We start from the raw sequence: 12,017 nt of genomic DNA, 5'->3' as shown, positions 1-12,017 counted from the left end.
AGCTTGCAGCATCATATACGACGATGCAAGTAAAGCTGGTGGCTAAACGAGGCTTTTTGCAACAGTTCCTTGTCTGTGTTTAGAACGCTCAACCCCTCAACTCCTGATCCACGCCTTCACTCAAGCTGCGCTTCTTGTTCAGATAGCCAAGCACATCCGCCCTCCTCTGCAGTCTACTAGACCTCAGTCCTCCATTCTTTACTGCCAAACAGATTGTAGCATTGTTGCGCCTAATCTTTAATTTGAGTTTGCCTTTGAATGATTTATAACTATACGATGGTAGCGCTGCGTATAATTTCTAGTCGGCTTCTTGTAATTACACTCCGCAGTATTGAAAGGCGACCTAAGAGTAGATCTGCTTCTTGTAACTACACTCGGCAGTTTGATAGTCAATCGCAGCTACCTGGGCTGTAGATCTAACATAGAGCATGATCAGGCGGAGCCGTGTATGATCACGAAGCCTTTTGAATCGATACGTTTACGTGAGTCGCGTACAGTACTCTTTCTTTTGGACTGAGCATCGATCAGTAGCGGGTTTCCATAGCATGCATGCACATGAAATCAAACGAAGCAGCTCGCAGGAGAAACAAAGAGTACTGTAGCGGTTCACGCAAGCGCTATCCTAAAGAGCTTCTTGCCACACTTGCAGGCTGCCTTTTTGCCTTTCAAATCCAAGCTTTATTAATTTCTTTTGACTGATTATGTTGTCACTTCTATGTTTTTTGAGTCTGCCTACAACACGCTAGTTTTATGCTCTTCCTCCTGCGGAGTCCCCATATCAGCATATAGTGGAAAGGGGGCGACACCTATAGAAAGTCACTATGAAGAGTATGCAACCTAGCGTAGCAATCATGTGAATTCAATAGAAGGGGTTTTTATTGTATTGTAGAGTTTTTATTAAATCTTTCAATCTTCTTTAAAAGTTAAAAATAGTTTATTAAATCTGTCAATCATCTTTAAAAGTTACAAATAGTTTATCTATATGTTATAAAAATGTATAGCTATGGAGGTTAAAAATGATCTCTTATGGGGTTTGTTCATAGTGATCTCTTGGGGGAGAGCATAGTGATCTCTTGGGGAGAGTAGGGGAAGCGACCTCTCAAATTTGTGATCCATTTAAAAGTGGTGTTTTTTCCCCTTTCTTGTTTTTATTTGAAATTGATGTTTTTCCCAAAACTTTATCTAATATTTTCCATAGTTATAAATTTCTCATTAGATATCAAAGGACCGAAACAGGAAGGTTGGACATTAAAAGCAGAAAGGAATGGTGCCTACAAAAAAAAAGTAGTACTAAAGATACAAGGCGAAGGAAGGGATCCGATTGCAAACAAGTGGCAACAATATCATGCTACATCAACTTCCACTTGAGAGTTTCACTATTTTGGTAAATTTTGTTTCTAGCTTTAGAAAATTGGAATTTCACATGTATTTTAAATAATATCATGTAAGTATTTAAATTGCTAGTTTACAAGAATTATGAAAGGTGCCCAAACTTTGTAAAACCTTAATTTTTGAAGGAATATAAGTAGGCCCATCAAAAAATCACCTTTCATTAACCAACCCCATCTTATTCTTAGACCAACCCTAACAAAATTCTCAACATAGCGCTAAAGTTTCTTTGATTAGGAGAAATATGGACTCTCCATTTTTTCCTTTTAGGAGTGAATAAAAAAACAATGGCCTAGACAATGAGAGAATTGGGATTCTAGATTCATGTAACATGGAGTTTCTGTCATAACTTTGCCCAAATCTCTTAGGACAATAAAAAATTTGAGCCCATAACTTAAAAAAATAGAGAAATGCCAGATTTTCTGGTGGTTTTCACCATAAACTATTCTTTCTTGTTAGATGTACCTTGTGGTCAAAACCTATGAAGTTTTAAACCCGAATTTCTTTTCTTTCCTTTTTTTTAATGTTTAAATTTCTACTTTCCCTCCTTTCCCATTTCACTATCTTTCCATTTCCTCCCCTTTTTTGGTAGAATTCAATTTTGTTATATCCTCTCCAACTCTGGTTCTTTCTTTACGAAATTTATAGCTATGTTGCTCTCCACCATAGCTCTCTTCTTATAAAATTTCATCTCATTTGGACAAAACCTTAGTGACTTATGCCTATTTTCTTATGTGAACTTTCTCTTCTCTACACCATAAAAGCTATCTTGATCTAAAGTGGCATCAAATTTCTCTGAGTAATTTTCAAAGGTTTGGGGTTTGTTTGTGTTTTATCTTGATGTGTTATTATTTAATTTCATAGGAGCAAGATTATGAGCAATAAGGTCGTGTAAATCAAAGGAATAGCTAATATTTCTTGTTGTTTTAATCTTTATTTGTTGCGTATAATCTTTATTTCTTATTGCTATAACACAGATATTTAGTAATCATAAAGGCTAACTTTGTTAATTAAGTGTTCTTACAGAGCAGATGTCTTCAAGAATGAGGAATATCAGTAATATAGCTAATAGATCTGAAGTGGTATCTCTTGTGGACTAAGTCCTATGAGTAATGATCATTTATATCTCATTTCATTGGTTTAAGGTTTTCTTTATGTTTTTCATAATGTGTTACTACTTATTTTCATAGAAGCACGGTTGTGATATGTTAATATCAAAGCAGTCGGTTGTAGAGGATAATATTTCTTGTTATTATAATCTTTATTTATTGCTTACAATATTTATTTCTTTCTTCTCTATAACACATATATTTATTAATCACACTCTAAATTTGTTAATTTGGTTTTTTCTTTTTATTGTAGATATCTTCAAGAAGCAGGAAAGTCAATAATATTCACATAGTGGAGATGTTTAATAGGAGAGATGATGAAGATAACTTGAAGTGTAATGAGTACAATAAGTTAGCTTGGATTTTAATGCAGCCAAGTACTCGTGGAGGTTTCAAGGTCAAGCTCAAAGATGTAACAAACCCCAACAGACAATGGAAGGGTAGAATCATAGAGTTCAAAAGATGCATCAATGGTATAGGTACAATAATAGAGGCTTTCAGCATGTTTATATGCATAAAGAGATTTGAGTGCATCATGACAACTTTAGTGCAAGACAGATGACTAAAAATAATTTCATATCTTTGTGCTTTGTGTTCTTGTGCTTTGATTCTATGGTTATTAGATAGAGTTTTAATACAAGCATGTTTGTTGCTTATAGATTTATATACATCTACTCTGTATGAATGGCAAAATGTAGAGTGTTTAAGAGGAAAGGTAAATGTTTTCCATTCAGAGATAGGTTCCTTGATCTGTGACAACAAGAGTGCAAGCTCGGAGGGGTCACTCACAAAAAAATGTGAATATCACGTGCGTTCAACAGAAGCATAATTTTAATTTATGAAACTTACAGAAATATATTTACATAAGGGTATGATTTAAATTTTTTTCAAAAAAAATTACAGATTCATAAAGAAAAGGGGATATTATATAGATTAAAAATTTCACAAATAAGGGATTTAAAATATAGGCCTTGAACGCACGCGATAGGGATATTTTACATATAGTGACCCCCCCGAGAGTGCAAGAGAATTGGCATCTGAGAATGTTTACTTTTATGATTTCTTGAATTTTGTGTGGAGAAATATAGTTTGGAGTACATTCCACTACCATCGTTGTCTAGCCAGGAATGGTATAATTCTAGCTTAGACATGTGAGAAGCATGTAGGGTCAAGATAAAAATTGATGTTCTTGGTGCTATGAAACCCACCATAGGCTCTAAAGATGTGCATCTAAGTTGGTTTGTTCCATTTTCTTTGTTTGGATATCCTGTGAAGTAGTGATCAGAAGTAATATTACCTACCAATGCAAGTGCCCATCTAAGGATTGGATGACTTAGTTATTGGGAATGTCATGGCATTTCTCACCACAATGATATCATTGAGTGTAGAATCACTCTGTCAGATGTTACCTTTAGGTAAGTTTGCACTTATGTTAATTGTTGATAGTTTGTATTCACAAGTAGTTATATTGATTGATATTTATTTTTATGTTGGTTGTTGTTGTTTTTATGTTTTTATGTTGGTTTTTTTTTGTTTTTAATGATAGGTACTTCATTGTAAGACAAACTTTATGCATTTGCTTCATGTATAGGAGGTGGTGACTTCTACGAGGGGAGTGGCTCAGCTTAGACCAAGACATGCGAGATGGCATGCATTCATTAATCATTGATGTGATTATTATTCGAGAGGGTCATGACCCTTTTAGCGTTAATGTAGATAGTCATTGGCCCCTTATTTTTTTGAGCCAAGAAATCCAGCTGATGTCCAATGATCCCCCTTATAACTTCTATTTCAAGTTGGATTGTACGAAGATTGGGAGTCAGAGTGAACATTACAAAACATGCAAGCAATGTATTGCTCCACACATCCTTCAGATTGTGGATTCAATGTAATCCTTATTCTTCCAAGTGAATACAAGAATCCGTTTCTCTAAAAGTGTTGTGGTTTTTTTAGTTTTATACATTTTAATAAAGTGTTATGGTTTTTTAAGTCTATTGTGTCTCAATCTCATGTATATGTAAGAAAATAATGATAAGTATAAGTAAGTACAAACGTAAATATTAGTGTAAGTATATATTTAAGTGCAAATAATAATATAATTAACCATTCTAGAAATAGAAGTATGATTTAGGATTTATTATATTTTAATGAATTATATTTAATTTTTAAGTCTATAGATATAAGTATATGTAAGTATAAAAATAGATATAAATTTAAGGATATATTTAAGCGTAAATAATAATATAAGTAACTACGTAAATAATATATAATAATAATAATAATAATATAATGTAACATGAAATAGAAGGATGATTTATGATTTATTATATTTTAATGAAGTGTTGTTAATTTGTAAGTCTATAGATATAAGTATATGTAAGTATAAAAATAAATATAACTTTAGGGATATGGTTAAGTACAAAGAATCATATAAGTAACTATGTAAATAACAAAATATAATAATAATAATATATCATGAAAGGAGTTATGATTTATTATATTTTAACTAATTATCTCGTTAATTTTTAAGTCTATAGACATAAGGTATAAAAATGAATATAGGTTTATAACTATTTGTAAAGTACAATAAGTAGACTCATGTGAGAAAAGCGTGGTTTTTGCAAAACCAGGATTTCTCATGTGAGCTTTCGGGCATGCCATCACATGCAATGCCCCTACATGCCTTCGAGGCCCCACACATCAAATTTGGTTCCATTAAAAAAAACAATGCCTCTCCCATGCATTGTGTGTTTGATGCAGACATTAGCTCTTATCGAGCAAAAATTTGTGTATCTTCATGAGTTTGCATCAAGGTAGAGTGGAAGGTATAGGGGTCAAGGAAGAGTTTAGGAATCTGCACTAAGGGAGTACATTGGAAAACTTGCTAATGATGTGATAGTCTTCCACAAGAGTTTCTCTGCAGGGTATGCAGAGAATTTCTTGAAGCTTAAAGCACTTACAAAGGGTGCTTCATTCAAACTTATTCCAACTCAATCAAGTTTGAAAAAATTTGTTCTACTTTGATGCTCAAAGTTGCTTTATTTGTTATCGGCTCAAAGGTGGGTCCCCTTGCATTATGTGGTGGCCCATGGCATTGTTTATAGGGATAAAGGATCCCACCACCGTCAAGGTAGAGCTCGAAGGATTTCATGTTTTGATTCCAACCATCAAGGTGACTTCACAATCTAGAGAGCCCAATAGAAGCTTAGGATTTGGCCTTGATGACTATGTAACTTTTTTTGCTATGAATGGGAATTTTGGTTGCATGTAGTTTTTTATTTTTTGTTATTCCATTAGTTGACTCAAAAAAATTAATTCAAATTAAACACGTAACTCAAATAACAATTGTATCCATTCAAAGATGCAAATAAACGAACAAATTATATAAACTCAAATTAAATGAGACTAATTTATAGCATAAGATAAGAGCGAAAAGTTTGTATATTTATCAAGATATACATTGAGGTTTACATAGCTTTTGAGAATTACATTTATGCAAGATATGTAAAAACATAACTAAAGATCCTGGCCCGGAGGATCTCTCATGCGTTGCACGAATTACATGTCCTTTTTAGTGTGATAGCCCTCTTCGCATGGACAGCTACAAGCATGGCGTCACCAAAAATGTCCACTAGGTATGCCTTTGCAGTCTCCTCGAGTGCCTCCATGGTTGTAGATCTTGCATTGTCTCTTGCAGCATACATTGGAAGGAAGCCTTCGACAACAGCATGTGTACTTTCCTTGCTATTTCCTCATCTCATATAGAGAGCCATAGTACCAAGCCTCCACCTATGCTTGCGATGTTGTTGTGGTTGCGGTTGGAGAGGGGTCCTCCATGTCGCTCCTTCATGGGCCACACTCTCTTTGCAGTTTGCTTGGTGTAAGCCATGCTCTTGGATGTGAGAGCTCGATAAATGAAACATGAGAAATGAGGTGAAATGAGGGTTACTTCCATACTTTTAGATGGGAATTTGTTTTTTAAAGGAATTGCCCTAATTCATAAATTTAATAGTTTTTTATTTTTTGAAAAATATTTCCCTGATCAAAATGAGCTCAAAATTTATGTGTGCATGCATACCACCTCCTAAAAAAATATCATCCCCATTAGAGGCATATGGGGAACCTGTCCAAGGCTCGAATGCGAAGGCCTACTTTTTTAAAAAAGCAGGCCTCCACATGTGAGCCTACAGGCCCCTACAGGCCTCTGATGGGGCTAATATCTTATCATGGCTATGTAAATTGTCCATAATCTATGCACATAGCAAATTCCAACCCATTTTGATCACTACACACCATGCATCACGTTTTTCTCGAAAACAAATATTATTGTATAAAATAGCACCTGCACATGCATATGTATGCTCATGATGTAAGCCACATGATCTATGCACATAACAAATTTTAGCTCATTATGATCACTATACACCATGTATAAGAATATACACTGACATTAGGACAAAATATTGAAATAAAAAAACTTAATAGGAATTCCAAATCCGGTACATTGTATCAAGTACAACTAATTGAGTACAACTCAACAAAGACATGAAAAAACAAATTCGGTACCTTGTATCAAGTACAACTAGTTGAGTACAACTCAACAAAAACAAGAAAAAACAAAACAATAGACGAGCATTATCATAGCTCTTCAAACCATGTCATGGTTAAGGTTAAATGCATCACTATTGTTTTATGAATCCTATGAATAAGATATACATATGAGGGCTTGAGTGTGATGCTCTGATGGGCATGGATGGCTAATCACTGACCATCATGCATGAGGTCCACCACGTAAGTTTCAACTTCCTCTTGAAGAGAAAGCAATGCTTGGGCTAACCATTGCTCCACATTACATGCTTGAATTTTTGTACCATTGGATCAAATTAATGACAAGCTAAGTGCAAACACGGGTGAGATTTTGAAGAATGCCACTGTGTACATTTCAATCAGGGATAGCCATGTGTTGTTATTTCCATGCTTCGTAAGTCTCCGGTTGTTTTATAAGCAACTTACCATCTTTATCTCGTGGTGGAGATAAGAATTTCCTAGCCTTTGATCCCCCAAAACATGATAATTTCTACTCTTTCCTGACATTTTCTCGTCCTTTTTATTTATACTTAGCCCCAATGTAATCCAATATCGAATAAGACTTGTTCTACCTTCTCGCATGTTGCATCACCGTTTGAAGTAGGTTACATCTTATAGGCAAAACACATGTACTCAAATACCAACTTCTCTATTATCCTTACTATGCAATTAATGCAAGGTGCAAAAGTGGACCCTTGTGAAGGGTATTTCTAAAATAGGATACCACGTAGGATCTAATGGCACCAACATTCCATTCCTTTGAACACATTGGTCACATGTTGGAGAACCATGTTCTCATGTCCTTTCAATCCAATGTTTCTTACCATTCTGCCTTTCTTTTTGGATTTCATGCAATATAAGCAACGGAACTTAGCTGATGCTGAGTTTAAAACACCAAATATACATTTCAATGTTTTCGAATTGCCATCAAGATTCCATTTTACCTTGTATTGATCACCAAACCCATCAACATGCAAAACTTCACCATTGTTTTACCATCATACAATATCTGGTATCTCTATTAAGTTAAAAAACATCTTCAATACTTCATGGTCCTCCTTTGGCACCTCAAATGCAGCAAGCCGCCATATTTCATTATCGGTTTGCACACTAAAATATTTTGGATGTTTTGAATTGATGTTGGGATCAAATTTCCTATTTATCCGTGTTAACATGTTCGAGCTTTTTGCTGTTAATGACTTCACTCTTGTCAAGCTGCAAAACAAATTGAAGCTTACCTTTGCACTCTTCAATAGGCATGTTGTAGAACGTCACCATTGCTGCTTGTAACTTACATATATCCAATATGAAGTTATTGTCTACATGCAATTTGAAGGGCACTTCCTTTGATCCATACTAAAGCATCTTTGTATGTTCAAAATGCATTGGCTCACCAATTATGTCTAAGACTTTTACATTCATATCTTTCTATGCCTGCTTCACATGAAATGCTTTAGGGATGGTCACCATTCGTCTCTTGTGAAAAAAATAGCCTTGAACCCTAAATCCAATTACTTATAAATCATAGCATAGGATCCGGAGCTAACCCCTACCTTGTCACATATGCCTTGATGATCTGTAGCTGTGAAGGTATTACTTACCTCCTTCAAGCGTACTCTTATAGCATCCTCAACAATGGTTTTTAACTTGGGGTTTTCCAAAGCAGACTTCACCATACCTTTTCTTAGGACCTTTGCAATTGCATCATCAATCTCTTCACCTGGGTTGGAAAAAATATTCTTCATGTTTGCACATGGTGCATAGACTTGCTGATTATATTGTCCACTCCCTTTGGTCAACTCATGAGTGGTTTGAGAAACCTCACACGCCCACATGCTTCTTTGGTTTTCATTGACGGTCTAGAAACAACGGTCTTTGCAAGCATTGCTATCATTTTTTTGTTTTCCTCTAAACCCTGTGTTTTCACTACAAGGGATTGGGCTCATACCCGCGCTCTTAGCCGCTAAAAATGACTTGTGAAAAAAAGTAGCGGGCCCGTGTATCAGCGCGTGTATTCTCGCGGCCAGAGACATGCGTGTAAAAACGCGTGTACAGTGCCTCTCAGACGCGCGTATACACGGGTGTTTAGCCGCGTTTTTTTTTTCAGACGCGTTAATACACGCCAGTATACACGCGTCTTATTCTATTAGACGCGGTTATACACGGGTGTATAGCCGCATCCTGTTCAGTTCCAATGTCCCAGCCGCGTTTTTACTTGCGTCTGTACACGCGTTTCTTTTATTTAGATGCGCTTATACACGCGTTACTGCCAGTTTATACGCGTGTATACACGCGTTATTTCCAGTGTATCCGCGCAGATACACGCAATTTTTAGCAGTTTTGACGCGTTTATACACGCGAACAGAGAGCAAAAAAAAAATCCAGAGAGTGCTATTTGGTGCCTGAATACTGTTCCAGCATTCCAGCACCCAATAGCACTCTCTGGTTTAGGGTTTTTGGTGCATTAGACCATCCACGAAGAACATATGCACGAGGGAGATTAAGACAAGAACGACATGAATGCATACATTGTCATTACACGATTCAAGACAGCCATGAATGTAATACTATCGATCAATCAATTCAATATTACTATCAAAATTTCATACATGTATACAAGGGAGTCCATATCTCGAAGTAGCCCATGGCTTGAGTTTACAAAAAAATATATACAATCACATCCTAAATATGGAATGTGATACTACAAATCTGAGTACTACTCAGACCCAGATGATGACTCGGTGCTCCCCTCATGCTCAGATGAGCTCGCATCGGTCGGAATGTCCGAGGAGTAGTGCTCACGTCCACCCTCTGCAGCGGCGGCCGGTGGATCATCAGCAGCTTGTGCCTGTTCAAGTAATATATAGTATATAAGTATATATATATATATATATGCAATTCAATAAACCAAAACCATTCGTTACGAATTTTCAAGTACCTGTCGACCGTATGGTCTCATGGCCAACTCAAACTGCGCGTCCGTAATACGTCCCTCGGCTCTGAAGATGGCCCACGTGTCACGTCTGCTATGCCGGCGAGCATACGCAGTATCGTGGGTTGTGGGCTTCCTCCCCGTAACCCGTCGCTGTATCATAATCAACACAATTTGTAAGATTAAAACAATTCATAGAATCAATGAATTAAGTAAACAATCAAATAAAGTGACAGGATACTTACGAACTCTGCCTCCCATGACTCGACGCCGCCAGATCCGAAATGCGAAGATCCAACGGTCTCCATCTGGATCCGTCGTGCCTCCACATGCTGCCTGCTCTTCACGCCACCCTCTGCTCGTTTCTTTGCCTCCTTCCACTCGCGTTTGTGCGCAGTGGCAGGTTTCTCGGCAGGATAGCCACCCGAAGCTACATTTAGCCGGTCATCGTACGCGAGTTTTTTAAGGTGAGATCTTTTATTACTTAAGATCTCCCTTATTCGCGTCCTTCCCCATACATCCGAGAATGTAGCATGTGGGGGATTGGGGTACCGACTGTGTACAGCCTCTATCACCTCCCCAACTAATCGGCTATTTTGATCTTTGAATTTAATAAAACAATTTCTATATGAGTTTGATACTACCCCACGCATGTATTCCATTACCTCCCTCCCCCTCGCATCCATCACTATCCCGCCCCTATCCGTCACATCATAGCAAACCACTCTCTCCATCTCTCTCATCTCCTCCTCTTCCGAACTGTCTCCTCTAACTCTTCTCCCTCTATCTCCTCTCTCACCCCGTGCCCTACTACCTCCCCCACCTCCCCCACCTCCCCCACCAAAGCACCCGCCGCATCCTCCCCCACTCCCACTCTTCCTACTGTTGCGGGTGGAGTCACGACTGGGGGATTGTCTACGTGACGGTGGCTGTGAGCCCTGACGTGACGGTGGCTCTGAGGGAGCACGTGATGGTGGCTGTGAGGGTGTACGTGAGTGTGTCTGGGACGAGGTATGTCTCCTCGGTGGACGTGGAAGAGGAGAAGCTGCATGCCGTCTCGTCGGACTCGGAGGAATAGACGGCACTGGAGTGCCCTGGATACTCGCGACAGGGGTATAGACACCAGGCAGGGAAGGAGGGGGATGGACATACATATACTCTGTAAGCTCAACCGGACCAGGTTGGCGCCCAAAGTGATTCATCATCTCCATCAACCAATTGCTGTACGCAAATGGATCGGATGAAGAACCTGGAATATCCATAAAGAACCTGCAACAAACATCATCATGTACATCATGGGCTGTCTCTTGACTCACACATTGTCATTACACAAGTCAAATGCCTGCAAACCCTGAAATCTGAAACGCGGCAGTTTTTTGTCTGCAGAAACGCGTGTATACACCCGGCAAAAAACGCGTGTATATACCCGGCAAAAAACGCGTGTATATGCGCGTGGAAAAACTCTGCAGACAGGTTACACGCGCTCCTACACGCGCTCCTACACGCGACCTGAGAAAAAAATTTCTCGAAAAGACCGACCCCCCGACAAAAACAGAATGTCCTTACAAAAGGACCAGCCATTGTCGCCCCTGTCAGGATGCAGCAACCCAATCGTGTGCAAAAAGACAAACCCAAAGAGCAAAGAGCAAAGTAAACAAATCTGACAAAAGAGACAAGGCACAGGACAAAGTGACTCACCTCTGAAAAAGTGAGTCCTCTCTGCTCCTTCTCTGCTCCCTCCTTCTCCCGTGTGTGTGCTCCTTTCTCTGCTCCCTCTTTGCTGTTGGAAGAGGCGAAAACAAGCGCACTGTTGATTTCTAAGTTCAAAATCTATATTTGGGGAAGGCGGGCTATGTTTAGTTTAAATATGCCGCCGCGTTTATGGGTGCGTTTATGTTCGCGTATATAAACGCAGGTATATTCGCGTGTACATGATTTTAGCTGCGTTTATACACGCGTTTTGCAGATATTAGCCGCGTGAATACACGCGTTTTTTAGGA

At 38.2% G+C, this 12,017-nt stretch overlaps 1 protein-coding gene across 1 annotated transcript; it reads right to left on the bottom strand.

The window, feature by feature from the left end:
• Positions 1–8,240: 8,240 nt before the first annotated feature.
• On the bottom strand, positions 8,241–10,810 carry LOC147640274 (uncharacterized). The gene is made up of 4 exons (XM_086825025.1): positions 10,263–10,810; positions 10,024–10,170; positions 8,687–8,824; positions 8,241–8,300 (listed from the first exon to the last, which is right to left on the bottom strand). The coding sequence occupies exons 1-4, from the start codon at positions 10,758–10,760 to the stop codon at positions 8,241–8,243; spliced, it is 843 nt and encodes a 280-aa protein (XP_086681151.1). The 5' UTR covers positions 10,761–10,810.
• Between the last annotated feature and the right edge of the window lie 1,207 nt (positions 10,811–12,017).

This window comes from Cibotium barometz, chromosome 3 (assembly GCF_041138505.1).
Source record: "Cibotium barometz isolate CiBa-2024 chromosome 3, ASM4113850v1, whole genome shotgun sequence".
Classification (NCBI taxonomy): Eukaryota; Viridiplantae; Streptophyta; class Polypodiopsida; order Cyatheales; family Cibotiaceae; genus Cibotium; species Cibotium barometz.
Note: the sequence above shows the minus strand (reverse complement) of the source record. Positions and strands in the feature narration are given on the sequence as shown.

What these genes read in the sequence shown, in the direction of transcription:
- LOC147640274 (XM_086825025.1), bottom strand. Translation starts at nt 10,760, where the DNA reads ATGAGAGAGATGGAGAGAGTGGTTTGCTATGATGTGACGGATAGGGGC. An exon ending in AGTCATGGGAGGCAGAGTTC is followed by an intron (nt 10,171 to 10,262) that starts GTAAGTATCCTG and finishes ATTATGATACAG; the next exon opens with CGACGGGTTACGGGGAGGAA. An exon ending in TGAGACCATACGGTCGACAG is followed by an intron (nt 8,825 to 10,023) that starts GTACTTGAAAAT and finishes GCAAACATGAAG; the next exon opens with AATATTTTTTCCAACCCAGG.